Raw genomic sequence first — 24,245 nt, 5'->3', positions numbered from 1 at the left:
GTTTTTGACAGTTTGGACGGGGTGCGGGATTATCCGATCCGAAGTCTTATCAAATCTCTTTTTTTTCGGATGGCTTCATTTGTTGGTGACTTCGTTTCATTGTTGATGGCTGCGATAAGGGTTTCGAATTTTGTCACGTTATGAGACTATTTTTAAGGGGACTTCTGGAGCCTCTCTCTTCTGATCCTAACTCAGCTCACGGAGGTGATGAGGCTGATTGATAAAAGGTGCTTTGTTCCACGAGATCATGGATGAAAGACTAGAACTTCCTGCTGGTTTATATTTAAGTCGTACTTTCAAGTCTTTATTCTTTCTCTCGGTCTCCTACCGAACAAGCTGCACCAAGATCCTACCAACATCTCAAGACGAGAGTTTCTAGGAAAGCTCTCGGTCAATCAGTATTCCTTCCTCTCTCAAACTTTCGACCTAAAAATCAATAAATACAATGCCACCAAAACAAGATACCCTTCCCAAGAACTGGCCGCCGATACTCCCATACCTCAGAGCGCCATCATACAGCAAATCACTCACCCCAACCTATCTCTCAGCCCTCCGAACAAAACCTCAAGATATCCCAGTCATCCCAACGAATACCCCTCGAGGCCCATGTCAACTAGTCCGAATAACGCCCATAACCTCACCTTCCCACCCAACAAACGGCCAATCCGGACTCTTCGCAACACGAGACCTCAAACCAGCGACGTTCATTCTGCAATATATCGGAGAAATCCACGCCACTCCCTCAAACTCAGATCCTGACCCTCACGCAGAATCAAACTACGACCTTAGTCTAGATAGAGAACATGGGATTGGTATTGATGCAGATAAGAGGGGCAATGAAGCGAGGTTTATTAACGATTATCGGGGCGTGGCGGAGAGGCCGAATGCGGAGTTTAGGGAGGTGTGGGATGAGAGGAGGAAAGAGAGGGGGATGGGGGTTTGGGTGCTGCCGGAGGGGAAGAGTGGGAAAGGGAGGGGGATCAGAAGGGGTGAGGAGATATTGGTTTCTTATGGGAGGGGATTTTGGGGGGCGAGGAGAGAGGGTGAGGTATAGAAAAGGAATCCGTTGTTTGGAAATGATAGCACTCTCAGGGAGAACTCGATGTCGACATTGTGCTTGTATTAAAGGCTAAAACAGAATGTCTGACTCGGGGTTGGACAATTTGGTAAGAAAAAGTCACAAAAGCTTAGACTCACTTCTAAGAATTTAGAACATAAGCCTAAGACAGACATTGGTAAGCCATATCACCACTCTCCAACTTTCTCATCTCTAAACACAATCCTCAGTCACCTCCACAACCTCACAAATCCCCAGTCAAAAACTGCGCCCTCCCCATCCCAAAACTCCAATCCTCCCTTTCATTCCTCGAACAAGAAATAATCAAATCCGTCCCCGGCACCCCACAATCGACCTCCAACCTCCTCTGCAGCTCCTTATACACTGCTTGCTTCGTCTCCGCATCGCGTCCCTGCTGGAAGATCTGGATGAAGACTAATTTATCCGTTCGCTGGAAATTGAGATTTGTGTCTTCGCAGATGATTTCGTAGGGTTCGTGTTGCGTTATGATTTGATATCTGAAAGTGAATTGAGTAAGCGAGAATGGGAAAGGGGTAAAATGAAGAGGGTATTTACCGGTCTCGTGGCGGAGCGTTGAATTTCTCGAGCATGACTTGTTGGATTACGTCGGCTAGTTTTTTGATCTCTTGGGGTGTGCGGATACCTTTTATTATGTCGATTTTTACGAGGGGCATTTTGGATGTTGGTACGGTCACAAAGCACTACTACTGGGAGGTTTTGATTTCGTTCGCAGTTGATGTTATGTGACTTTATATCATTTCTTTCTATGATGCTGTCCGACTTCGGCCATGACGTGGGTCAGGTACCGAGACTTACCGGTAATGCAAGATGTAAGTGTTAGTCAGGAACGAGCTATGATAAGTGGAGCGTTCTCGAAGTTTGGTCGAGGTACTCCGCGGATACACTGTTTTGGAGTTGTCAGCTGTGGATTTGATGGTTTGGGACATTGTTGGTGTAGGCTCTCTTTGAGAGCTGTACCTTAGCTTATATTGTAGCATCATCGTCATTTCGCTTTGTTTATCATTTCACACTGTAAAGAGAGGGAATGTATCAATTTTTCAAAGTAACAATAACGATGCATTTGCTCAGACTACTTACTCTCTTACTCTCTCTGACCTTCCTGCACCTCACCTTCTCCCTCTCAACTCCCGACCCCGTACCAACAACCAAGCCATCCTCTCCTCTCTTTCCCTTTCCTCATGCGCATACTTACATCTCAATAGATGCTGATCTCTCGGATCCCCAACCGGCTTAGAGCACAAAGGACAGGCATTCTCAGTAGGATTCTGTTCCTCGGCTCCACCGACAAAAGCAGTTCCTGATATATGTCCTGCTAGGGTGTGATCGAAGAGAGTTGATAACCAGGGATCGAGAGTTTGGGAGATTGAAGTCTCGGTACTGTTAGGTTGAGTTGTGGATGTTGTGTCTGTGTAAGGGTAGCTGAAAGTTTGTAGGTTTGAAGAGGCGGAAGAAGGGAGTTCTGCGTCGAAGGATCTGGTTTCTGAGATCTGAAACTCGGAGTCAAGGTCAGCATTGAAGTCCTCTGCTGCTTTGGTAGACGTGTCATTAGAAGTGCCATCAAAGAACAGCTGTCCTGTGGCATTTACGTCAAACTTCGGTGAGTGCTTGTTTGAGTGATGATCTGTGCTCAGATTCTGACGTCTTTGTTCTCTGATCTTGAGGATGAGGGTGCAAGATTCGCAGGCTGGGCCGAAGGAATAGGTGCAGTCCTCTTCTGAACAACACATGATCGGCTCTAATAGCGAGTTCAGACTATTTTCGGAGCACATATGAGGAACGAGGGTGGACATTTTGAGCAAAAGTCTGTTTTAGGATGTTCTGCCTAGAATAGTGATATGATGCAGAAGATTTGAGATAGAGGGCGATCCTTATAGATTTGAAAGTCTTTGTTCTTGATTTCAAATAATAGTATTGTTCTATTATTTTTAAGTATAGACATGTTCTTTGTGTTTCGGACTCAGCCTCGAGTCGAGACACCTTACGCATAGTACCTTGGAAAATGGCTAGACTTCAACATTGGTGGCAGCTTGGAGACAAGAGTTGGATAGTGAACTTCTGGAAATCAAGGCTTGCCAGAAAAACCAAGAGAAGTACAACGTTCATCAAATCGTGCGTGATATTCATCTAAATAATGCCCACCGACACGGTGCAAACAGGATCTCAGACTTAGCCATGCACGGAGAGCAGCTACTATGGGATTCAATACATTGAATAACACACTCTTCTCAGAAACAGCAAGAGACACAAAACCAGATCGATTAATCGAAGGAGCAGAAATTCTTCAAGCAACGACACTGAAAACTTAATGTCTGATTGCATTTGCTAATTGACTGCACTGGATAAACATCTCAAAGAATATACAACAATCGAGAGTACCTGCCTGAATGCCATTTGCTTTGCAAACGAGTTACAATTAGGAAATTTTTGGTCCGAAATACCGAGCTTTCTTGTTTCACAAAGAAGCAATCAACTAATGAGTGCTTCTCAGCAGAGTCTCATCACAAGGGTAGATGGACCTTGTCCTTGAACGAAATTGTGATTCAGGCTTCGAGACACGAAAGAAGCAATAATAAAGGTCTGTGCCCGCCTTGTCAGTGATGTACATGAACAGCCTGCAGGAGAGCGGCCTTCTTTTACTCACCGCTAAAAGGAGATCCATATATCTATAAAACGGCTCTCCCACGATTTCAACCCTAGAATACTTCGGTCCAAGAACATGAGACCCATCTGAAGAGGGAGAAATCTCTGTACCATCAGATGACAGATGTACACTAAGAAAGGTTTGTGTAATGAGTTTCCGGTCTTTTACCCTGTGCTTTGTTTTACACACGGTTTGAAACTCGCGTCGTGATTGGACAGACTGAAATGCGCACAAATGCTTGTGCATGATCTTCGAAGATGACTCCCGAAGCTCCCCTCTCTCCAAGAAACACTGACGACACCAGCATCTAGCAACAGATCCTCTGCCAATTCCGGTACAACGAAAAGGTTTATCACACGATATCAATCATCAGATTATCACGACCAAGTATCCAATCTCTCAACGTCCTCTTCGCGATCGTAGCCTGGAAACGAAAACACCCCCACGAATATCTACAACAATCCACTGTGTCTGGCAGGCTCGTCGCGATCCCTCAATCTCCTTCTCTTCCCTTTCCCAGGAATCTTCCTGCACTTCTTCCGCCTTTAAAAACGCCGTGGTCCATTTGAGGCCATAGCGAGGTAGTCGAAGTGACTGGAAGAGATCCTTTGCCACCTTCTTCCACATGAGCCACCTTCTCTGGAAATACTACCATAATGGAGATATCGACAAATTCCGGCACCTCCTTTCAAATGGGAGTAATAGCGCGGCACATACACTGAAGGGCTATGGAGGGATAGGTGGGAATGCTCATAGCATGGGAAGCCATGTTGGAAGTCTCGGAACGTCTCCAAGAAGTGCTGTCAAGCATCGCAAAGTTTCTGGTCAGCCTGGGACCACCAGTAGCGCGAAAGGTGCAAGTACGACTTTGGGTCGCGCAGAGATCAATAGCAGAGACTATGGTGGACTTACCATCCTCCATCGTGCTGCATCCTCAACTACCGAGAATGCGACAAGCTTTGCGATGGCTCTTCTAGAGCATCCTGCTATAGACCTGTACATCCAGGACACGGAAAATGGATGGACAGCTTTGCACCGAGCCTTGTATTTCGGCAACATCACTTTGGCTCGCGCTATCATAGAGAAGGATGCCCGTGAGCCAACTAGCCAAATGGGCAATGCAGGCCAAAGAGCAATCAGCTCAGTCATCAAGGTCAAGGACTATGAAGGCAATAGCCCATTCGATGTCTATAACGCTACAATCGCACGGCGCTCCCTCCAGGCTATTCCTGATGCTTCAGGATCTGATGATGGATCTGATGATGCCGCCTCGTCGATAGCTGGTACTAATCCGGAAGGGCATTTAATTCACGGAAGTATTGATGGCGATGAGGTGTTTGCTTGGGGCAGTAGCCGCAACCATGGTCTGGGGTTCAAAGATCAGGATGACCGTCAACACCCCGAGAAGATTACTTTGAAACGGCCTGACCATTTACTCTTTCGATTCTACCGTGAGTATGTCGAATCAGTGGCACACGGAGATACTGCTCTAAAGCTTCCACCGACTCCAAAGTCTGTTTCGGAATTACCTATCTTGATCTCAAATCGACCTATTGTTATTCAAGATGTTGCGGTATCAAAGCTGCATAGTGCAATCCTCACAACTGATCCAGAATCCAATCTTTATATGTGTGGTTTTGGGCCTGGTGGAAGACTAGGAACTGGGGATGAAACTACACGTTTCTCATATACTCCTATCGAAGAAGGTGCCCTATCTGGTAAAAAGGTCATAAAAGTTGCTCTTGGACAAAATCACTCGCTAGCCGTTACCTCGGAAGGCTCCCTTCTTTCTTGGGGTACCAACACCCATGGTCAGCTTGGATACACCTTGCCTCGACCTGCACTCAAAGATGAAGAGCCAGTCTGTGCCACACCACGTCAAATTTTTGGTCCGCTGAAGAGAGAGATCATCATTGGAGTTACCGCTTCTGCAATTCATTCAGTCGCTCACACTTCGACATCACTTTTCACTTGGGGAAAGAATGAAGGTCAGCTGGGCTTAATGGACTCTGATTCTCGAAGTCTCGAAGTTCAACCAATACCTCGCAAAGTTGCTGCCTCTTTATTCAAATCATCGATCAACATGGTATCAGCTATCAATACAGCAACCATCGTTCTTCTTGCCAACCACACTGTTTGCGTTTTCACTAATTATGGGTACAACATCGTTAAATTTCCGTTGTATGAAGGTTTTACAAATTATCACTTGCAAAGCAACGCCCTCACTACTCGTTATGAGTCTGGCTCGAACCATATCTCCCACATTACTGCTGGTGGTGATACAATAGGGGCCTTGTCGAGCAGAGGCGATCTGTTCACTGTCACTGTCAGAGGTATTCCTACGACTTCTGCAACCAGTACTACCAACCCATCCAAAATCAAGGACTCGTTGTCACCTCCACAGCGTGTGTGGTCCCTGCGAAAGGGCAATTGGGACGGTATCAAGTCAGTCGGGATCACAGAAAATGGCTCCGTCATTGTCTGCACACAAGCAGGCGCAGTCTGGCGCCGCATCAAACGAGCTAAGATCAAAGATGCCTTCATGGGGACAGGAAATCTGAACCGCAAAGACTTCAAGTTCCAGCGTGTTCCAGGATTAACGAAAGTCGCCGCAGTACGCAGCACGCCGTTTGGTGTATATGCAGCTATTCGCAAGGACTGCGATGTGACTAGAACTCAAGTCCTAGTGGCTGAGCAAACGTTGTGGAATGATATGGCCCCTTTGCTTAGTATTCGTGATCTCGAAGCGTCTGAGCCTCCACAAGAGGAAGAAGACACCGAAACTCCTCGATACTGGACACCAGCTCTACCGAAGGGGCACTTCGAGCCTTTAAAACGTGCAGTTCTTACATCTCCCGACCTTGAATCCGATGTTGCTCAGCACCTACTCGGGGAAAATCTCGAAGGGTATGATGTTGAGATTGGCACCTCGAGTTCTGACGTGTTCATCCCAGTTCATGGCTTCATACTTGCTCGAAGTTCTGTTCTACGGAAACTTCTCAAGGACCACGCCTCTGGGACTGTTTCAATACCCGAAATGTTGACGATTCCTGCTTCCGACACCCTGGCAGTATCGTCATCTGGCAAGTTAAAGACACGAATAATCTTCCAAGGACTAGACTTTATCACCATCGTAAACTTTGTGGTATATCTCTATACTGACTCCATCATTGATGTCTGGCACTTCATTCGGCACTGTCCACGAATGTCATTCAGATATCGGCAAGTTCGTGTCGAGCTCATGAAAACCGCTGGTCAACTTAAGCTGAGCAAGCTTGAAAGTGCGGTCCGCCTCATGACCGAGTCTGAGCGCCGCATGGATGCAGATTTGGCTATTGCTTTGCAAGATCCAAATTTCTTCAATGATGGGGACGTCATTATCGAATTGGACGGCTCTGAGTTGATAGCGCATAGTGCTCTGCTGTGCCAGCGGTGCTCATTCTTCGAAAGCCTTTTTCATGGCCGCGCAGGAGGCCAGTGGCTTGCTGGGCGAAGGGGGAGCGGCGATGATGTGGTCAGGATTGATTTGAAGCACGTCCAGCCGGACACTTTTCATCTTGTCTTGAATTATCTTTACGCCGATTTTGGGACTGAATTGTTTGATAATGTTGTTTCAGCTGATATCGACGAGTTCTCTGACCTCGTTTTGGACGTTATGGGTGTTGCTAATGAACTTATGCTTGATCGCCTGTCACAGATCTGCCAGCAGGTGATAGGCAGGTTTGGTAGGCCATCTTCTTTCTCAACACGTTCAACACTAATGTTTCCCAGTGACTACACGCAACGTGTGCCAACTCCTAAACCACATCGCTCCTTGCTCTGTAACAGGATTCAAGGACGCAGCTCTTGAATATCTTTGCCTCCAACTCGAGTCGATGCTTGAAAACCACTTACTCACGGACTTGGACGAAGACCTTTTACTGGAGCTAGATGAAGTCGTGCGAGCGAACCAATTGAATTGTCTCCCCTTTGCAAAGAGTGGCAGAGCAGAGCTTTTGCTACACGAACGTCATCCGGGCCTTGCAGAAGACATCCTTGAAGAACGACAACGGCGTATGAAAGACATGAACTTTCGCGCCAACATGAAAGATGATGAGAGCAAATTATCTACCTCGTATCGAACACGCATTGGCAGTCTCGATGATCTCATGTCCGCTTCACCAACTCAGGAAAGATCACGGAGGAAATCCAAAGCTGTTCGGAATGCACCTTTCAGCCCTAGTCTTCGACCGAAAGATTCTACAATAGATTTGATGTTCGATATGGATGAGGATGAGACACTAGCCGTCGGTAGTCCCATATCTCCCGTATTAAGACCTACTACAGACGAGAGGAGTCCTGCCAGTCCAAAGCTTGCATGGGATGAACCTGAGCCAAGGTCTTTGCCAGACGATGAAATTTTATCTCCTCCCTTGAGAACACCGCCGCCGGGCGTTCGTCCTACACAGGTGCAAGCTACATCTAGTCCGAAAACGTGGTCGTCTCCCGTATTTCCGTCATCGAAGCTCGACATGCGAGAGATTATGGCTCAGACATCCACTTCACGAACTTCGAATCTGTCAATGAGTATCTCGGCTGAGAAGGCCAAGAACGAAGCTGTTGGGAAGCAAGCGAAAGCAAAAATGTCCCAGAAAGAAAGGAAAAAGCAGCAACAGCAAACGATGCAACAAATGATCGCTCAACCTCAAATTTCTCTAGATAAAGGAGATGGCAAAGCGGCGTCTCCATGGCAAACTGCAACCGTGGGCCCGAAAACCTCTCTGAAAGATGTCCTAGGCGAGCCCCAGCCTTCGCCATCGGATATTTCAAGCAAGCATCTAGAGTCTCCCGCCGCATCCCGGAGCATAACACCAAGGAGGACTGCATCGCCTGACACTCGCTTCTCAGGTCAGCAGCGCAGCGTAAGCAACAGCAACATTGGGAAGGGGAAGTCTGCAGCAAGCTCTTCACGGCCGCTGACTCAACCTCAAACCGCGAAATCCGCGCCAATCGTACCGCACTCCAAGTCGTATACTACCCCGGCTATGAAAGCAGAACCTTCCCTCCAATTGTCAATGGCAGACATCATTGGACAGCAAAGAAGAGAGCAGGAGGTGATTAAGGAGGCTGTTGCGAAAAGAAGTCTTCAAGAAATCCAAGAAGAGCAGGCGTTCCAGGAATGGTGGGATCAAGAGAGTCAGCGAGCGCAAGAGGAGGAAGCTGCCCGTGCCAAAAACGCGGGATCTGGGTCAGGAAGAGGTGGCAAAAGTGGTGGGCGTGGTAAAAGAGGTGCAAGAGGTAGAGGTGGCCGAGGGAGAGGCGATTCTGGCCAAGGTCAAGACCGTGGGCGTGGGAGAGGTCAAGAGAAGGGTTCTAGTACATAGCATAGGAGGGTTGAAAATTCTGTGCATTTGTGTATGTATATACTGCAATTCGGTCGGCGTTCGAAGACGGACATTGCTCTGCACATGACTGCGAGCTGGCGTTATCTAGAAATCATAATGATCCTCTAAACCCCTGCTCTGACATAGTTTCTCGACTATTTTCTTAATTTACGAGTCAAGTCTTGAGTATTCCGGCTTATGATTATTTATCTGACTATTCTTCTGGTTAGTCAGCAAATACAGAGATTATTCCGTACTATGCTATGCCACAAATAGATGAGATTCAGTACACTTTACCTTCATTGTCTTCAGTTACACACTGTAACTTTCCCACCTATTCAATTAAATTGGAAGTCCACCTCCTCTTTCTTTCTATGACCCTTCTCCAAGAAACAATTATCTTGGAGATAAGCCACATGACTCAGTGCAACGCACGTGAACGGAAGTACATCACACCTCAGGCCTTCAGACTAAAATCGCCCACTTTCGAGGTCTTCTCAGCATCGACAAAGGCCAATGTATTACGAAATACTCGCAATCATGAGATGATAGTGGATGCCGATCAAAGAGAGACCGCCTCAACCTAGGTAGCTGCGCACCCAGAGCGTAATCGGACAAGGCGAACAGCTTCATTAACTTCTGGCCCAATAATGAGGTGACCCGAAGATAGTTGAACGTTGGCCAGAACGTATTTGTCCAGAGTTGTCGTACCATGCGCGTTCTGCGAGTACCATCGGCTGCGCATGCAATCGATCACATGCTATTTCATCAAGCAGCTCGAGTCAACCATGGACAGTTGTTGCCATTCGGGGGCCTCGCGTGCCTCGAAAAGGTGCAGGGTGTAGCACACTTCTGATGAGGAGCCAAAGTCCGCCCAGCTCTCTTATCTTCAGATAAAAGCGACGCTAACCTCGTCGTGCCTGAGGCTCAAACGTTGATGAAAGAAAGACGCATCGGGGCTTGAAGCTGCTTCCGCACTTTGGCCAGTCCGTTCAATCCCATCTAGATTCAGTCTGAAGCTGTATATTCACCGTCTCACGCTCTTTACCACCACAATTTTGCGCGGTTGGAGAGTGTGTCTCTGGTATAAGCGCCTGGATGCCTCGTGACATCCATGAATCTCTCTGAGCCATCTGAGATCCTAGTCACACGAAAACCGCCCTACACGGTCCAAGCATCATCAATTCCTTGAAGGAAAGGGTTTCTTTCCAACACATTCGGCAGCAGCCCCTCATTGACCCCCAATAAACTTCACCGAACAGAAAAGTCCTTACAGCACGATGTCCTCTGCCTAAGCTGCCCATTCTAGGCCCCAGCTCCGCCTGTTGCTCTACTTCATTGGTTCACCGGAAGGGCACTGCAGGATTTCCCACTGGCAGAAACTTGTCAAAGATTGAGGAGGCTATCCAAAATAATTAGAAACTATCAGACTATCATGGATACCCAAATGATGAGGTATTCTGGTCCTGCTTTCATCGACATCTAGCCCCGACAGCTGCCGTTAATTCTTGTATACGGACGAACCTTTTGCATAACCCAGCACGCCATACAAGGACCTTGCAACGACAGCTTGCTCACACTCGACGTTCCCGTCGAAGAAACTTCGACAAAATGCATCAACATCCTCGACCCTCGCCGGTGACGGCATCACCAGCCTCATCCCCTCGAACAAACCCAACCAGAACCAACAATCCCAGAGAAGAAGGCATGAACTCGAATTCAAGGACAGCATCGGATGCACCTGGCTACAACGAGACAGATGAAGGTAGTGGAGATAGCGGAGTCATGGCTACCGGTCCTAGTAGAGACGCTGTCAAGAAGATGGATCAGATCATACAGGTTAGACTTGGCAGACATGGTGAAGGTACAATACGCTTTGCTGATCAGTATTGTTAGAATTTCCACACAAAAGCTGCCATAGTTGTCCTTCAGACTCGAATGTCCTTGCCTTTCATGATCAACAAGGACGGATCAAAAAAGGTCAACAGATGGGTAGGTGACGTCTGTATTGTGACTTAGAAGATTGAAGCTGACCGGTATATAGTTCCAAATCGAGACCGATGATACAAGCAGTTTCCGGGAGGAGTTGAGTCTGTGGAGAAGCTGTGGAGGATACCAAGACCGGCCTCTACCTCTCATAATCGAAATATACCTCGACACATCAAGCTTGACGAGCAGCCAGAGTTTAGTCATTGTTGACGATCAAGGCAAGCGGTGGGATGTATTGGATGCGTTGAATCGCTCGAGCGGTTCCAATGATGGAGGCACACGGAAGCGGAAGACTGAAGTGGTTTTGGAGCGGTGGAAGTTCGAACTTAAAGATCTCCCAGGAGAAAGGATATACGACTTTGGTTCTACTCTGCCCACCGTGTATAAGATGTGCATTGTCTTCTTCCGCACGTTGTATACGACAACCAAACTTCTACCGGCATGGAAGTTCGCAAAGAGCATGGGGAAGAGCAATTCAAACAACTCACTTCGAATTAGCTGTCGAATATTGACCGATGATGCCCAACCCAACCGCTTCGATGCGCTTACTCATCCACTCTATGAGAATGGGGGCGCAGTTACATCGGAATGCCCTCTCGGCACGACCGAGACTCCTGTAGGACAACTCTCAGGCGTAGTCACATACCGAAATGATTGTAGTTTTCGCGTGGATGACTCGGAAGCACTGCTCAGCTCACGCTTTATGGGCGCTGATGAGCACTTCTTCCAACCTTCGTTAGGAGTAAAAGCCAAAGATCGCCATGGCATCCCCAAAGCTACTGAAGTCGGATCCTTGCCCGCCCATCGACAACATTTTGATAACCCAGAACCTATTCAAGCATACGGAAGTCTCTCTACATTTCATGGCGATGCCCCTCCACGAGGATCAAGCCCAATTTCGGCTCTTAGGGCTAACAAGACCATGGGATCGGACACAAGTTCCCCTCCCGCTGGATCTGTACCTAAGACCAGGCCATTACAGACCTCAAGAGCGTCATTAATTTCCATGGAGGGTATCACAATGGCTAGAAGACCATCTGTGTCCTTCCAGCCGTTCAAGGCAGGGTCGTTATCGTCATCTCCAGGCCGGGTGACGCCTGTTCAGAATCCAGGCGACATGCTTCCTCCGCCCTCACCACAATCTCTCCCAAGGACCTCTGGCATCAGTGCTTTGACTCAGGCCCGGAATCGTTCATCTCTCACTGCAGGTATGCCGGCAACATTGAGAGGTGGCCCTGTCGTACCAGACACTACTGTGGCGTCAATGTCAAGCTCACCAAGACCTACGCCACTCAGCAAGTATAGTAGCAGCTTTGGTCACAGACGCGGCAGATCATCCTTTGGTGGCGCGAGCAGATTACTTGACGATGATCAGGGTAGCAGTGGAAAGCAAAGCTTGTCCTCCTCTGTACAACCTGGCTCTGGTATCCTTACGGAAGCAGGTGCTGGGGCAAGTTCAGACTCATTGCAGACTGACGATGACAACATCTCGGAATTCTTAAAGTTGCTTGACAGCAAGAAGAATCTACAGAGTTTTGAACCATCGGGCGAAGCTTCAACAAAGCGAACGAGTGCCCAGCTGTCAAAATTCCAATCGATGCGAGAGTCACACAATGCTTTGACTGAGTCTATGTCCTCATCAACTATGTTACACCGCTCGTCAAGCTCGTCAAGCAGGCAACTATCAAGTGTGCCCCCAATGGTTGCAGCCACATCGATGTCCGCATCCTCCTCACCAGGGAAGCCAGTGTCACCCCATACTCCACATACGCCTGCCATACCTTCAAGATTAAGTGCAAATTCTATAGCAGATTATGCTGAGCCTCGAAGGTTGAGTTACAGAAGCAGGACTGCTCCAGAGGTTCCTCTAGAAGATGTCGCGGATGATGATCAAACTACTGAGCTTGGTACAAATGCCATTGACATCCCTACATCCCCACGAACGTATTATCCCCACGCTAGAAGGTCAAGCTCTGTTGCTCAGCAACACCGAGCCATTGCAGTGGAGGAAGACTTGGGAGATCTGCCATTTGGCGTTCATAGGAGTATTAGTCTTGGAGCTGATGATCGAGAGCCACCTAGTCTCAGTGCTTTACTCGGACTAGGACAAGCCGCCGATAACCCAACTTCGCCCACCTCAGAGTCGCCGTCTCGCCTATTACAGCCAGCACCACATATTTTAGAGCCCAAAGCAATGACTCATGAAGCATTAACTTCTCTGGAGGCTCATGAGACAGGAAATACTCAGGCTCCTCGCGGCCAATCTATGTCATATCGTCCAAGATTAGGTCGAGTTGGTGGGCGCGGCACGACGCCGCCAACAGGCTCTTCTAGTCTCATCGAGAGAGCTAGTGGAAGTGGGACAAGTGAAAGAGCAGGTGGCAGATATAGCTTTACGCGACCAGTAGGCGCATATGAAGCTGATGATGAACTCCTTTTTCAAATGAGCGAAATTGGAAGAGACTCGTCACGAAAGAGTCTTGAGGAGAATAGAGGAGGCGGCAATGTTGGGCCGTCAGACCGACGTTATGATGTGCATAGGGGAGGTGATAGTGGCTCAAGTAGTAGGAGAGGGAGCAGCCACAGAGGAGGCTGGTAAAGATATTGTGCCTACGAGTAGGTCCCAAGAGGATCATCGAAGACCATTTGTGCGAGTTTACATTTCACCATTGATGCATTATACTATACGCTATTTACGATTCCGGCAGCATACCAGGCTGAGCCTTCGGAACATCGGAGTCTGGGCTGGACATGATTTTTGCGTCCCACAGAATAGGTGGCCTTTGTTCTTTTCGGCGCAAGATGCATATTCTAGTTTATCAAATTGACTTGAACTGACTTTTCGGAAGGTTGGATGGATTGGGATTTTGATACCTAGGAGTTATCAAGAGGTGTGGATAGGCGAACGTTTACTGAGATAAATGTGATGATTGCATACTGCAAATATTATAACTTTACATTCTACTTCTGTGATTGCCTTTCTGGTGAAGTAACCCAATACTGATGGTCATGGAACTCGAATTATACGCCATTACTACTGAGTAGCGAAAGAGTTTGATTCTGCATTCACATCTCACGGTCGTCGAGATCTGCTGAAGAGAGCAGTACACTGATACTGATTTAGAGACTGAACCCATCAAACTTCGTCAGTTTGCTTGTCTTGAACAGGAAGTCATACCCCTGAAACACGCCTCGGGTAACCTGCCGGAGTGGTAAGCTTACTTCACACCGAGGCATCATGAACCGAGAACGGAGAGCTAACTTCCCCGCATAACCGGCGAGGATTGCGACTCGACACCCAAGTAAACTTTGAATTTCGATGTATGACGATCTCTTCTCTGTAACTGCCCCATCTCAATCTACGAATTCACTCAGCTCAGTCAGAGTCAAGTTCCACTAAAACACAAAGCCATTAAGATTGAATTTCGACTTTACCCCTCCCTTAGAACCCCACCTCTGGACACGATGGTTTCCGCTGTGCGAATTGCTCCTACGAGAGCTGTGCGAGCCATGAATCTGCTTCGAACGGGTGAGCTCATTGTTATACTGATTTGCTGTTTGCATGTTGGAGCTAGAAGACTGGGAGCTGTCCTGCAAGCCATTCACCATTTATATCTAATGGGGTCCTAAGAACGCCCCAGCTCTGGAGCTCTGCATCTAGTAACAAGAGACTTCACAATATGCTAACATGCTTGTAGTCCAATATACACACCCACCAACATGTCCTTGCCATGTTAGTAAATTATTGCTCCATATTGATCGAAATTTCGAAGACTGACATTCCCAGGGAAACCCCAATCATCATCACCACCATAAACCCTCGAACGGTCTTCTTGCACATGCGAAGCGAAATCTCCAACGAAATTATGCTACCCCGGTTGATCTGTCGAGACAAAAAGAATATGCTTTTGAAATGGCTGCTTCCTCGATTCGTTTCGGTCCAGGTGTTACAAAGGAAGTTGGAATGGATTTTAAAAACATGGGCGCTAAGAGGGTTTGCGTCGTGACTGATAGTACGGTCAGAAATTTGGATGCTATGAAGCAGGTTATTGAGGGCCTGACGAGAGAAGGAGTGGAATTCACAATATATGATGGTTGCAGAGTGGAGCCAAAGGATTCCAGCATCAAGCACGCCATTGATTTTGCGAAGCCCTACCAACCGGACGCCTTCTTGGCTGTTGGTGGCGGATCAGTCATCGATACTGCTAAGCTCATGAATCTGTATACCTGCTATCCAAATGCCGAATTTCTGGACTTCGTCAACGCTCCTCTAGGAAAAGGTTTACCAATTGACAAGCCTCTGAAGCCATTGATTGCCGTCCCAACGACGGCTGGTACGGGATCTGAGACAACAGGCACAGCAATCTTTGATCTAGTATCAAAGCGAGCAAAGACTGGCATTGCACACCGTAATCTTAAGCCTACTCTCGGCATATGCGATCCTCTAAACACTAGAACGATGCCTTCAGCTGTACATGCTAGCTCCGGTCTCGATGTATTGTGCCACAGCTTGGAAAGTTGGACTGCAATTCCTTACTTTGAACGGATACCACGACCACAGAACCCAATCAACAGACCTGCTTACCAGGGTGCTAATCCAATTTCCGACATCTTCTCTTTACAAGCATTGAGAAGTACAGTACAATACCTTCCCAGAGCCGTCAAGGATCCAGAAGATCATGAGGCCCAGAGTCAAATGTTGCTAGCTGCAACTCTTGCTGGTGTTGGATTTGGAAATGCTGGTGTTCACTTATGCCATGGTTGGTCACGTTCTGTCTTTTTGTAATTCTCATACTGATATCTCGCAGGCATGTCATATCCCATCTCAGGTCAAAATCCAGGGTACAAGCATGCAGGTTACCAAGTCGAAACGCCTATCATTCCTCACGGAGTCTCGGTTGCTGTGTCCGCTCCAGCCGTATTTCGATTTACAGGTCCTTCGAATCCAGAGCGCCACTTGGCAGCTGCCGAAGCATTTGGTGTTGACATCTCAAATGTGAAGCGAGAAAGTGCTGGTGAGGTTCTAGGTGAAGCCTTGACCAAGTTTTTGGCAGATTTGGGCGATCAACCGAAGGGTTTGAAGGATCTGGGATTTAAGAGAGAACATCTCGATGACTTGGTTGAAGGCACAATTCCGTGAGTCACGTTCCCAAAACAACACCCTATTTCGCACCGCCTAGCATTTTGATATGAATTCCTTTCTCAATGTGTCAAGCAATCTTAACAACTAGTCCCTCTGCATTGTGTGAAACAATTACGCTGACTCAAGATTTAGACAAGCGAGAGTATTGATGCTCGCCCCAGGTTTGGCGGAGGAGGTGAACGAAGAGCGGGAACAATTGAAACAATTGTTTGAGAATGCAATGGAACATTAAATTGAGAACAGAAGCTGTTGTTCTCTCAATTTAAATGGTGGCCTTCCCCTCGGGTACGATCGTGACAATAGTAAAAAAATTAGGGGGGCTTCGCTTAAGCGAAACTGTACATAGCACAATAGCAACACATCAAATCCTAATGTCCATGAGCAATTCACAATAGCTTCACCAGCACAATAGGAAAGAAACTTTCGAAAACTATAAACCCAGGTATCCTCCCACCAATTCTCCCCAGAAAAAAACACATCACACTCTACATTCAAGTTCTACGCAACCGTCCCACCAACAGCCTTCAAACTCCGTACCAGTACGAACTTCCTCTGCTTCTTCTCCCTTCCAACCTCAGCACCAATGGCTCCGCCACCCCCATCCCAAAGCTCCCAGAGCTCAGCAACAAAGTCCGTCACCACCACCAAGCTGCTGGCCAGCGAAAGTCCTGTCCCAGGCACCACCGTTCTCGCCACCCCATCTTCTTCACCACCACCAGAGTCTGCCTCTGCGGCAGCACCACCAATCGTCCGGATCAAATTCCGCTTGATCCACAACCCGAAGCCAAAGCCGAAGCCAAAGACCGACAAGCGCAAGAAGAGAGCCACCACCACCAAGCCAGCACCGAAGAAGAAAGCCAAAGTCCAGCGCCGCAAGAAGAAGGCACCTCGAGGTCCAAACCCGTCGCAGCTAATCCTCTCGGTCTCGGACATCGGGGTCATGCCCTTTGTCAGGACGAGCCGAAACCGACGATTGGGCCTCGAGGGGCAGACTCTTGCGGGCTGGGACGGAGATTTTGTGGAGGAGAGTGTGTGGGCTGGGGATCGGGTTTGGGGGGCGGGGGAGACGGAGACGTTTCCTGTTTTTGACGAGGAGGAGGCGATGAGGTTGATCAGAGCGAGGGCGGAGATTTAGACGGGGACAGAGAATGAATGGTATTCTGATCGCGCGATATGATACATTTGTGAACCTCCTACTACCTTGCCCATGTGACTGACTTCCTTCCCATCCATCCAATATGCTAGCTTCGTATCAAGATGCCCGACTTGAAGGAGCGACCGAGTTCGTTAACTAGGAAATTCATTATTAGGAACTAAACTAGTACGCCGTGCTCTGCCTATAGAAATCCGCTGGTCCACCTGGAGGCGCACTCGGTGCAGCTACATTCTCTGCTGTGCCTGGATACGGTTTGTACTGTCCTTGAGAGGGTAGAGTTTGCCTAGCATCTCCGGGAATGGAAGGATAAATTGGACCTGAAGGAGCGGGCGGTGCAGCTCCAGATGGTGCGGGAGGGGCATCGTAGCTTGGTTGTCTTTGGGGAGCGTATGCGCTGTATTGCTGTTGTGCTAAAGGTGGCTGACCTGTTCCGCTTCCACCGGCGCTGTATGGGTCTTCTTGAGAGTATAGCGAGTTACTATAAGTGGAATCGCGACGGTTTCCAATAGGAGAGTTGTATATCGAGGTTGCAAGTTCTTGGGGGTTGCTGTATGTGCTCTCCGGACGATGACCAGTCTGAGGTTGGGGGCCGGTATATTGATTGGGTGGCGGTGATTGGGATGGAGGCGGCTGCTGGTTGGAAGGTATGCGAGGAGTGTTATCCCTTGGAGGGTATGCTTGTTGACCTGGAGGACCTTGGGGCTCTTGGCCGCCTTGTGGTGGATGCTGCTGGGCTACGACATAGAAAGGTGATGGCCCAGTCCTGAGAGGTTGAGGTGGGTATGGTTGATCTAAGATTGAATGTCAGTATGAGTAGGATATTGAACGATAAATTTATTGACCTTGTTGCGGATTCGGACTATAATATCGGCCAGGGTCGTTTTGAGGTGGCGCAGCTTGCGGTGGATATCCTCCACCATAGCGGCCATATGTAGGCTGTGCTCCCATCGAAGCGTCAAGAAGATGCTCATAGTCACGGCAAGATTTGATAAATCTTTCATTAAGCTGTGTGAAATCATCTATATCCAATTAGCAATGCTTTGTTTCATGCGATGAGCTATTAATACCTTTTCTTTGAGAGTATTTGCCAATTAACTCGATGAGCTTTGGACGAATAGCTAGTGTGGAGTGGTATAGCTTCTGTTGAATTAATCAGTATTATTTCCATCAGTTGAGGACTGTACTTACGGTGATCTCTTCATTATCCCGGACATTAAGGTCAGATGTTGAAGTGCTCAATAATGTAAGGAGCTTCTCAACATTCTTAATTTCCGCAAACACCTCTGCTTCCATTTGTGCCTCCCGTTGTAATTCTTCTGGAGTCGGATCTGCCAGCTTCTCAACATAGTTCAACGGGAAGATACCAGTTTGTCCTCTGAGCAGCCCCTTCCACCAATCCTTGTAGACAGACTCTAGGACAGCGATGATGTCGCCTTTTCGGAAAGTCAACTCGTCAGGATCGGTCGCGTGGAAGTCGAATAGTGCTCTCACTCTCGAGACAGTAGCTGCTGTGGTACCCGAAGGCATTGGCTGTTGCACGGGGGCTGGCTGAGCTTGGGAAGGTCCGCTGGCTGCCTGCGAAGCATTTGCTGGTGCTTTGGGGCTCCCATCACGGATAGACAATTGCAATGCCATCTGTAGCTCTTCTTCTTCCTTCTGACGATCCAAATCCGTAAGCCGACTCTTCTGCGGGGCTGACGGCGGGTGCAGGTTCGGGTTTTGGGTCTTGAGTTTGTAGTATTGATCTTTCATGATACCAAGATCCGGGTCCTTAAACATCTCCGCCCATTCTTGCATACGTTCTAATATCTTTGCCTTTACCTGCTGATGTGTGTTTCGATCGCTAGCTAAACGTAGTAGTGCATCCGTGAAGGCTCTCGAAGCAAGCTCTCGGTGCATTTTGGGACCGCAGTTTTGACTGAGCGCATTTGCAAGCTGGAGGGTATGTTAGCCATGATGATATACCTTCACTAGCAGTAGGGCGACGGACTTCCAAAGTGTATAACTGAACATTGGCATTTCTATGCGCCAGCCTCTTGATCATGCTTGCCACGGCGTCTTTTGCACCGCTGTCCTCGCCAGTTACCTTGTCGCACACATCCATGATATATTCCCAGTTCTCGGAGGTGAGATTCTCGTCGGTCGCCTTGGCTGTAAGGAGTCAGTGGTCGATCTACCAGCAGGCTTCAAGCTCATGAAGCTCTCTGAGTTGGGTAATGGTTCAGCTTACCGACGACATCGTCAAAAGCGTTCTGCTGAGCGCGAAACATTCTTGCCTGATTCCTGTAGCCAAGAAGTCACAGTTTCGATGGTACCGTGAGATCTGATGTTGAGGCAGGGCGTTGTAGTGGTGGGTAGGTATGTAGGATAAGTTGAAGTGACGAGCTCCCCGCGATGGACGCTAAGCACTTTTAAGGTTATGCCTGGAATCGTCAATGGCATTGCGTACCACGAGCGCCAAGGATTCACCACTGCCACTTCTAAAGTCGCCTCTTCCAGGCTGCAATTCTATAAGCCACTAAATATCATCATCACATGCGACTCAGTTCTGTTCCAAAGTTTGGAATATGGTAAGAGTAGCTGGAATTATTTGTGTCACGATCACAACCTTTAGCAATAAAGGCATTTGGGATTTTCTCAGGTGCTTCATAAGCTCGTTCAGTATCCGATGGTCATCAAGAGACGAGGGCGCGAGTATATGCCGTCAGATACTTCTCAATTAACTATTTCCAATTATATCTCCTCTAAATACTATTCTCTTCTTTATATCTCTTCTGTCCACATTCGACCTTTCACTTGATCTAGTGGGGTCTCAATGCTCCGCTATCCCTGAGATGTTTGCTCTGGGTCTAGAATGCATAAAATATCATGCCGATTCTGCGCTCTTGAATCACAGCGAACCGTACACGTGGACATTGAATGATTTCTTTGCGACCTTGGGAATCGAAGGATATACCACCTCGTCTGATGCTGACTGGCGGGTTGTGAACAACAGCCCGGGAACCTCTGTTGTCTGGGATCTCGTCTAATAGTTAAGAGACCATCTCAAAAATCAGACAAAAGTTGAACATTAAGGAGTGTTGTCCGCTAGATGTGCTGAGTTATTTCGGAAGAGGGTTGAGACAAAGCTTGGTTGAGGAGAGGATGAGTCGCTCATTACGACGAAGGACTATGAAAGGTTCTAAGTAGAAAATCATTCAGGATAGCAATTCAACATTCTTTCCTGGTTGTTTGATGCCTTCGGACTTCAGTCCCTAGCTTTTATGTCCCTGGAGCACTTTTGTTCTTCCCGACGAGTCCGTGCAATGGGGAGAGGAGGGGGCAGATTCGCTCCTTTTCACTTGCGCTGCAAGTTGTCAACAATATATGTCATCTGATAGATGTTCCGCGAATCCTGGGACACTGTTGGAGTATTGAAAATTTGTTGATACCACTGTCCGTCTGCCCCCGAAAGCTCGTTTAAGAACGTAATTATGCAGTTCCTATTTGAAATTCTTACATGTTTCTTTTCATCTGCATTTCTTAGCCGTACAACTTTCTCAATCGCAGCTTCAGCATTTGTTCTGGGAAGATGTTTTAGTTCTTCCTACACCACCCCTTTCCTTTTTGCTCCCTACTGAATGCAGGGGAATTGATCCTGAAAGTACTACATTATGATAGATTAGATAAAGCCCTGTTCGTGTACGCAGAGAGAACGAAAACAACGGATATGTCATATTCCAACAACCACCTGAGAAGGTGCGGGGTTAGTTACTGTCTCAATCTTACACCCATCTATTGAATACGTCCCAGCAAAAACAGACTCCAGAAATTCAAAAGCTATGGGGTTCTCAGCCGCAGATTCCGAGCCATGAGTTCCAACCGTGTTACGCCGGTACCAGATACTGGCACCCAGCTCACAATACCGGTCCACGAGCTCATCCGTATCAACCACCGGACTCAACTCGTCATGAATCGCCTTGTACACAAACAATGGCATCGTTGGCAGGCCGTGGTCGCCCATCGTGTTATCACTCTTCACGACCGCCTGCACCAGCGGGTCATTGAGGTCCGCAAATCCGTCAACAAAATAGTTGGATATGTTTTGGAACTCGAAGACCGTAAGGTCTGTGAAAATGTCCCCACTCGCTGCTACTGAGAAGAAGGTGGTAGCGTTGTAGGGACCGGTTTTCTTCAACACGCTCACCAAGTACTTGCGAGCCAAGGGGAACTGGCTCGTTACGCCCACGAGCCACGAGGGGAGCAGCCCAGCGGAGACGGTGCCATCAACGGTGTCCCGAACACTTGTAATGTTGGGTACCGTCCCACCAATTGCAACACCTACAAATTTGAGTCTGGAAGATCGAATAGTCAGCAATTTCCTAGTCCAGAAAAAATCCAAAGCAGAAAGAAAGACGAGCCCTGTTAAAATTCCTTTCGAGGTTGCGGGATAAGAAAAGAAATCTCTAGGGAAAGGGAAGAACGATCTTGGGAATCGGTAGACTTACTCCGGAGCATAGTCTTTCTGCAGTTCGGCGGCAAACTCACTGGCGATTGAGCCACCCGAGTATCCCGAAAGGGCATACTTGACCTCCGGAAGCAGTCCAAACGTCTCCGCACAGCTACCACTCAACACGGCCCTCACTCCATCAAGTACCGCATGCCCAGACATAACACCGGCACTGAACGACGCGAGCGGGCCCTCGTAATCCCCAGTGAGAACATGCCAGCCCCTGCCCAATCCCGCGCTGATATCTGTAGGCGTCACGCCCGGCTCATAAATCACGTATGAAGAGCTTCCGTCAACATTGGCATTGTCGTATGGGATCTGGTACGAGAGGAAATACTCCCCGTAGTTGGGAGTTATCACACTTGGCAGGAAGAGCGTCGCTACAGCCCAGGTTGGCTTGTACTGGCTGTCAGTAGTGCGGTACAGGATATTGTAGGCGGTGGAGCTGTTGGCGATAATATCAGTGAGGTTCCCTGGCGCTTTGCGGATGCGGAGGATGGTTCCCGGGGTCGTGGACTCGAAGCCAGAGGGAGGATCCATGTACCAGCTGTCTTGCGATGGTGGAATTGGAGTGGAGAGAACGTCGGTTGGGATGTGGCATGACTTTCCTAGGGTATAAATTTCGTTGGGCTGTTTGTTGACTGGTGATGCTATCACTGTGGCGCATACGCCAAGGATCGCCACGAACAGGTGTTCTAGATGCATTTTCATATGGCAAAATGGTTGTCGCAGTATGAACCTGTGCGGAAGGTTACTGAGAAAGTTACTAAGAGGAAAGAAAACTGCGAAGCACGAGAGATAGCTATGAGAAGTAATTAGAGTACGTGCTAGGAAAGAATGCTGCGCCGCTCGTAAGTAGGGTTACATTACCGAGAAGCTTGGATTCAGTGCCCCTTTACCCTTACATCGCTTAACACGGTACTTTTCGAAAGTGCCGTTAAAGCCGTGCTATTCAGCAAAGGAAAGGTATTGTGCCCCTCAACTGTGCCACTGAACGCACCTCAAAGCCGTGAGAGTGACCCCACAACTTCTCTTGGGCCGTTATTCCTCGTTACCAGGTAATCGCCCTAGCCGATTTGGTACCAGCGTTGCAATTTTCATTATTGCTTGCCGTTGTAGTACATCTAACCCGGCTTCTCCATTTGTGCTTGCGGGAATAGGAACCTCGCTAACCGCCATCGTCTCCACTAACAACCTTCACCTCAGCATCCTTGGTCTTCTTTTTCTGTTTCAATTTAAACTTGGTGGCCAAGGTAGCCCACGTATTGACTTCCTTCTGGAAAGAAACAGTCAGCCTTCTTGTACCGAGACGATTGGAAACTTTCGGGATAAAACTTAACTCGATAGGAGAAGAATGAAGACCAACCTTCCGCAATCTTAGCACACGTCCCCTTCTGTAGATTACCGCCAAACCTACCTTTGCAAACCCGAAAACCACTTGAAACGCCTGGATTTTCCCTGAAAAGCTGGATGATTACAAGTGTAGAAATAAGAATTGCATTTGTTCAAGATCCTTTCGATTGGTCGCAACCAAGTCGACAGATCTAGTAAAGGAGTTGTTTAGTTCTAAAAGTAGGCTACTATGTACTATTAGAGGCTATGAGAAGTGGGATTTACACTCAGTCTTCGGCACCCGTGACAGCTTGTAACATTTCGGAAGCCATTCATCTACTTCTTTTTCTTTTCCCATAGAACTTGCACCAAGGCTTCCGCAGACTGAAAAGTCAGTGCCATGCCTTTCAATCATCAGCATCTCATACCTTAACCCACTCGGACAACTCACCATGGCCATTGAATCCAGCACAAATCTAAACCCCTTCTTGACCCAGAGCTTCTCCAACAACGGGCTCAGAATCTTGGGTGTATCCTATAATCCCAGTCCATTCTTGGAAAGTCTCTCCGTCGTCTCCCCAATTATCTCGTCCAAAGTACTTGGCAGCTGCAGCCAAGAGATACTTGGAGATGTCAGGATGAATTGTAGTGTCGTCGAAAACAGGTTGTTCTCTATTGCTTCTAAATTTTTGACCGCCGCCTTGAAAGAGTCACTATGAGATTTGCACTACGCAAAGGGAGTGAAGCTTACCAATAATTATGTCCCCTCCGCCAGAGGTTCCTTCCGCTCTCGACTACATGTAATCGCCCGGGCTCAAACCACAAGTTCTCTTCAAAGCTGGGCTACCAGCAATGTTCGACCCTGGTCGGTATTTGGGATTTCTCGGGTGCTTTATAGATTCGTTCAGTATCCGATGGTCATCAAGAGACGAGGGCGCGAGGGTTCGATTACTGTATCAAAAAGTCTGAAATGTTGTTCACCGATTTCCATTCCCACATTGCTTTCGAAGGAGCAGTGGTAGATCTATTGTAC

General features: G+C 48.0%; 9 protein-coding genes across 9 annotated transcripts; 5 read left to right on the top strand and 4 right to left on the bottom strand.

Annotated features, from left to right (window-relative positions):
* Positions 1 to 445: 445 nt before the first annotated feature.
* On the top strand, positions 446 to 1,054 carry LY89DRAFT_573978 (SET domain-containing protein; the record flags this gene model as incomplete). The annotated part of the gene is made up of 1 exon (XM_018208714.1): positions 446 to 1,054. The coding sequence occupies one exon, from the start codon at positions 446 to 448 to the stop codon at positions 1,052 to 1,054; it is 609 nt and encodes a 202-aa protein (XP_018077424.1).
* A 123-nt stretch (positions 1,055 to 1,177) lies between these two features.
* Positions 1,178 to 1,978, bottom strand: LY89DRAFT_166356 (Tautomerase/MIF). The gene is made up of 2 exons (XM_018205529.1): positions 1,634 to 1,978; positions 1,178 to 1,575 (listed from the first exon to the last, which is right to left on the bottom strand). Exons 1-2 carry the CDS (start codon positions 1,750 to 1,752, stop codon positions 1,302 to 1,304), a joined length of 393 nt encoding a protein of 130 aa, XP_018077423.1. The 5' UTR covers positions 1,753 to 1,978; the 3' UTR covers positions 1,178 to 1,301.
* A 125-nt stretch (positions 1,979 to 2,103) lies between these two features.
* On the bottom strand, positions 2,104 to 3,087 carry LY89DRAFT_713605 (uncharacterized protein; the record flags this gene model as incomplete). The annotated part of the gene is made up of 2 exons (XM_018218065.1): positions 2,292 to 3,087; positions 2,104 to 2,108 (listed from the first exon to the last, which is right to left on the bottom strand). Exons 1-2 carry the CDS (start codon positions 2,887 to 2,889, stop codon positions 2,104 to 2,106), a joined length of 603 nt encoding a protein of 200 aa, XP_018077422.1. The 5' UTR covers positions 2,890 to 3,087.
* Positions 3,088 to 3,889: 802 nt separating this feature from the next.
* LY89DRAFT_635209 (uncharacterized protein) lies at positions 3,890 to 9,210 on the top strand. The gene is made up of 2 exons (XM_018211433.1): positions 3,890 to 7,465; positions 7,512 to 9,210. Exons 1-2 carry the CDS (start codon positions 4,366 to 4,368, stop codon positions 9,101 to 9,103), a joined length of 4,692 nt encoding a protein of 1,563 aa, XP_018077421.1. The 5' UTR covers positions 3,890 to 4,365; the 3' UTR covers positions 9,104 to 9,210.
* Positions 9,211 to 10,810: 1,600 nt separating this feature from the next.
* LY89DRAFT_573792 (uncharacterized protein) lies at positions 10,811 to 13,691 on the top strand (the record flags this gene model as incomplete). The annotated part of the gene is made up of 3 exons (XM_018208701.1): positions 10,811 to 10,942; positions 11,000 to 11,095; positions 11,148 to 13,691. 3 exons carry the CDS (start codon positions 10,811 to 10,813, stop codon positions 13,689 to 13,691), a joined length of 2,772 nt encoding a protein of 923 aa, XP_018077420.1.
* Positions 13,692 to 14,389: 698 nt separating this feature from the next.
* Positions 14,390 to 16,612, top strand: LY89DRAFT_713602 (Dehydroquinate synthase-like protein). The gene is made up of 5 exons (XM_018218064.1): positions 14,390 to 14,621; positions 14,791 to 14,825; positions 14,880 to 15,852; positions 15,901 to 16,228; positions 16,368 to 16,612. The coding sequence occupies exons 1-5, from the start codon at positions 14,558 to 14,560 to the stop codon at positions 16,465 to 16,467; spliced, it is 1,500 nt and encodes a 499-aa protein (XP_018077419.1). The 5' UTR covers positions 14,390 to 14,557; the 3' UTR covers positions 16,468 to 16,612.
* Positions 16,613 to 16,818: 206 nt separating this feature from the next.
* LY89DRAFT_663540 (uncharacterized protein) lies at positions 16,819 to 17,370 on the top strand (the record flags this gene model as incomplete). Its single annotated transcript, XM_018212710.1, has 1 exon — positions 16,819 to 17,370. One exon carries the CDS (start codon positions 16,819 to 16,821, stop codon positions 17,368 to 17,370), a length of 552 nt encoding a protein of 183 aa, XP_018078019.1.
* A 68-nt stretch (positions 17,371 to 17,438) lies between these two features.
* LY89DRAFT_166208 (uncharacterized protein) lies at positions 17,439 to 19,785 on the bottom strand. Its single transcript, XM_018205527.1, has 6 exons — positions 19,622 to 19,785; positions 19,382 to 19,542; positions 18,580 to 19,326; positions 18,459 to 18,531; positions 18,234 to 18,410; positions 17,439 to 18,182 (listed from the first exon to the last, which is right to left on the bottom strand). Exons 1-6 carry the CDS (start codon positions 19,659 to 19,661, stop codon positions 17,554 to 17,556), a joined length of 1,827 nt encoding a protein of 608 aa, XP_018077418.1. The 5' UTR covers positions 19,662 to 19,785; the 3' UTR covers positions 17,439 to 17,553.
* Positions 19,786 to 20,826: 1,041 nt separating this feature from the next.
* LY89DRAFT_679880 (lipase 1) lies at positions 20,827 to 22,773 on the bottom strand. Its single transcript, XM_018213959.1, has 2 exons — positions 21,879 to 22,773; positions 20,827 to 21,725 (listed from the first exon to the last, which is right to left on the bottom strand). The coding sequence occupies exons 1-2, from the start codon at positions 22,418 to 22,420 to the stop codon at positions 21,104 to 21,106; spliced, it is 1,164 nt and encodes a 387-aa protein (XP_018077417.1). The 5' UTR covers positions 22,421 to 22,773; the 3' UTR covers positions 20,827 to 21,103.
* Between the last annotated feature and the right edge of the window lie 1,472 nt (positions 22,774 to 24,245).

The sequence above is a fragment of the Mollisia scopiformis genome, assembly GCF_001500285.1.
Source record: "Mollisia scopiformis unplaced genomic scaffold LY89scaffold_2, whole genome shotgun sequence".
In the NCBI taxonomy this organism is placed as follows: Eukaryota; Fungi; Ascomycota; class Leotiomycetes; order Helotiales; family Mollisiaceae; genus Mollisia; species Mollisia scopiformis.
This window is presented reverse-complemented; position numbering and strand designations above follow the sequence as displayed.

What these genes read in the sequence shown, in the direction of transcription:
- LY89DRAFT_166356 (XM_018205529.1), bottom strand. Translation starts at nt 1,752, where the DNA reads ATGCCCCTCGTAAAAATCGACATAATAAAAGGTATCCGCACACCCCAA. An exon ending in AACGCTCCGCCACGAGACCG is followed by an intron (nt 1,576 to 1,633) that starts GTAAATACCCTC and finishes ATTCACTTTCAG; the next exon opens with ATATCAAATCATAACGCAAC.
- LY89DRAFT_635209 (XM_018211433.1), top strand. Translation starts at nt 4,366, where the DNA reads ATGAGCCACCTTCTCTGGAAATACTACCATAATGGAGATATCGACAAA. An exon ending in GCAGGTGATAGGCAGGTTTG is followed by an intron (nt 7,466 to 7,511) that starts GTAGGCCATCTT and finishes AATGTTTCCCAG; the next exon opens with TGACTACACGCAACGTGTGC.
- LY89DRAFT_713602 (XM_018218064.1), top strand. Translation starts at nt 14,558, where the DNA reads ATGGTTTCCGCTGTGCGAATTGCTCCTACGAGAGCTGTGCGAGCCATG. An exon ending in CACCAACATGTCCTTGCCAT is followed by an intron (nt 14,826 to 14,879) that starts GTTAGTAAATTA and finishes TGACATTCCCAG; the next exon opens with GGAAACCCCAATCATCATCA. An exon ending in TGGTGTTCACTTATGCCATG is followed by an intron (nt 15,853 to 15,900) that starts GTTGGTCACGTT and finishes GATATCTCGCAG; the next exon opens with GCATGTCATATCCCATCTCA.
- LY89DRAFT_166208 (XM_018205527.1), bottom strand. Translation starts at nt 19,661, where the DNA reads ATGTTTCGCGCTCAGCAGAACGCTTTTGACGATGTCGTCG. An exon ending in CGCTTTTGACGATGTCGTCG is followed by an intron (nt 19,543 to 19,621) that starts GTAAGCTGAACC and finishes GACTCCTTACAG; the next exon opens with CCAAGGCGACCGACGAGAAT. An exon ending in CAAATACTCTCAAAGAAAAG is followed by an intron (nt 18,411 to 18,458) that starts GTATTAATAGCT and finishes AATTGGATATAG; the next exon opens with ATGATTTCACACAGCTTAAT.
- LY89DRAFT_679880 (XM_018213959.1), bottom strand. Translation starts at nt 22,420, where the DNA reads ATGGATCCTCCCTCTGGCTTCGAGTCCACGACCCCGGGAACCATCCTC. An exon ending in CAGAAAGACTATGCTCCGGA is followed by an intron (nt 21,726 to 21,878) that starts GTAAGTCTACCG and finishes TCGATCTTCCAG; the next exon opens with ACTCAAATTTGTAGGTGTTG.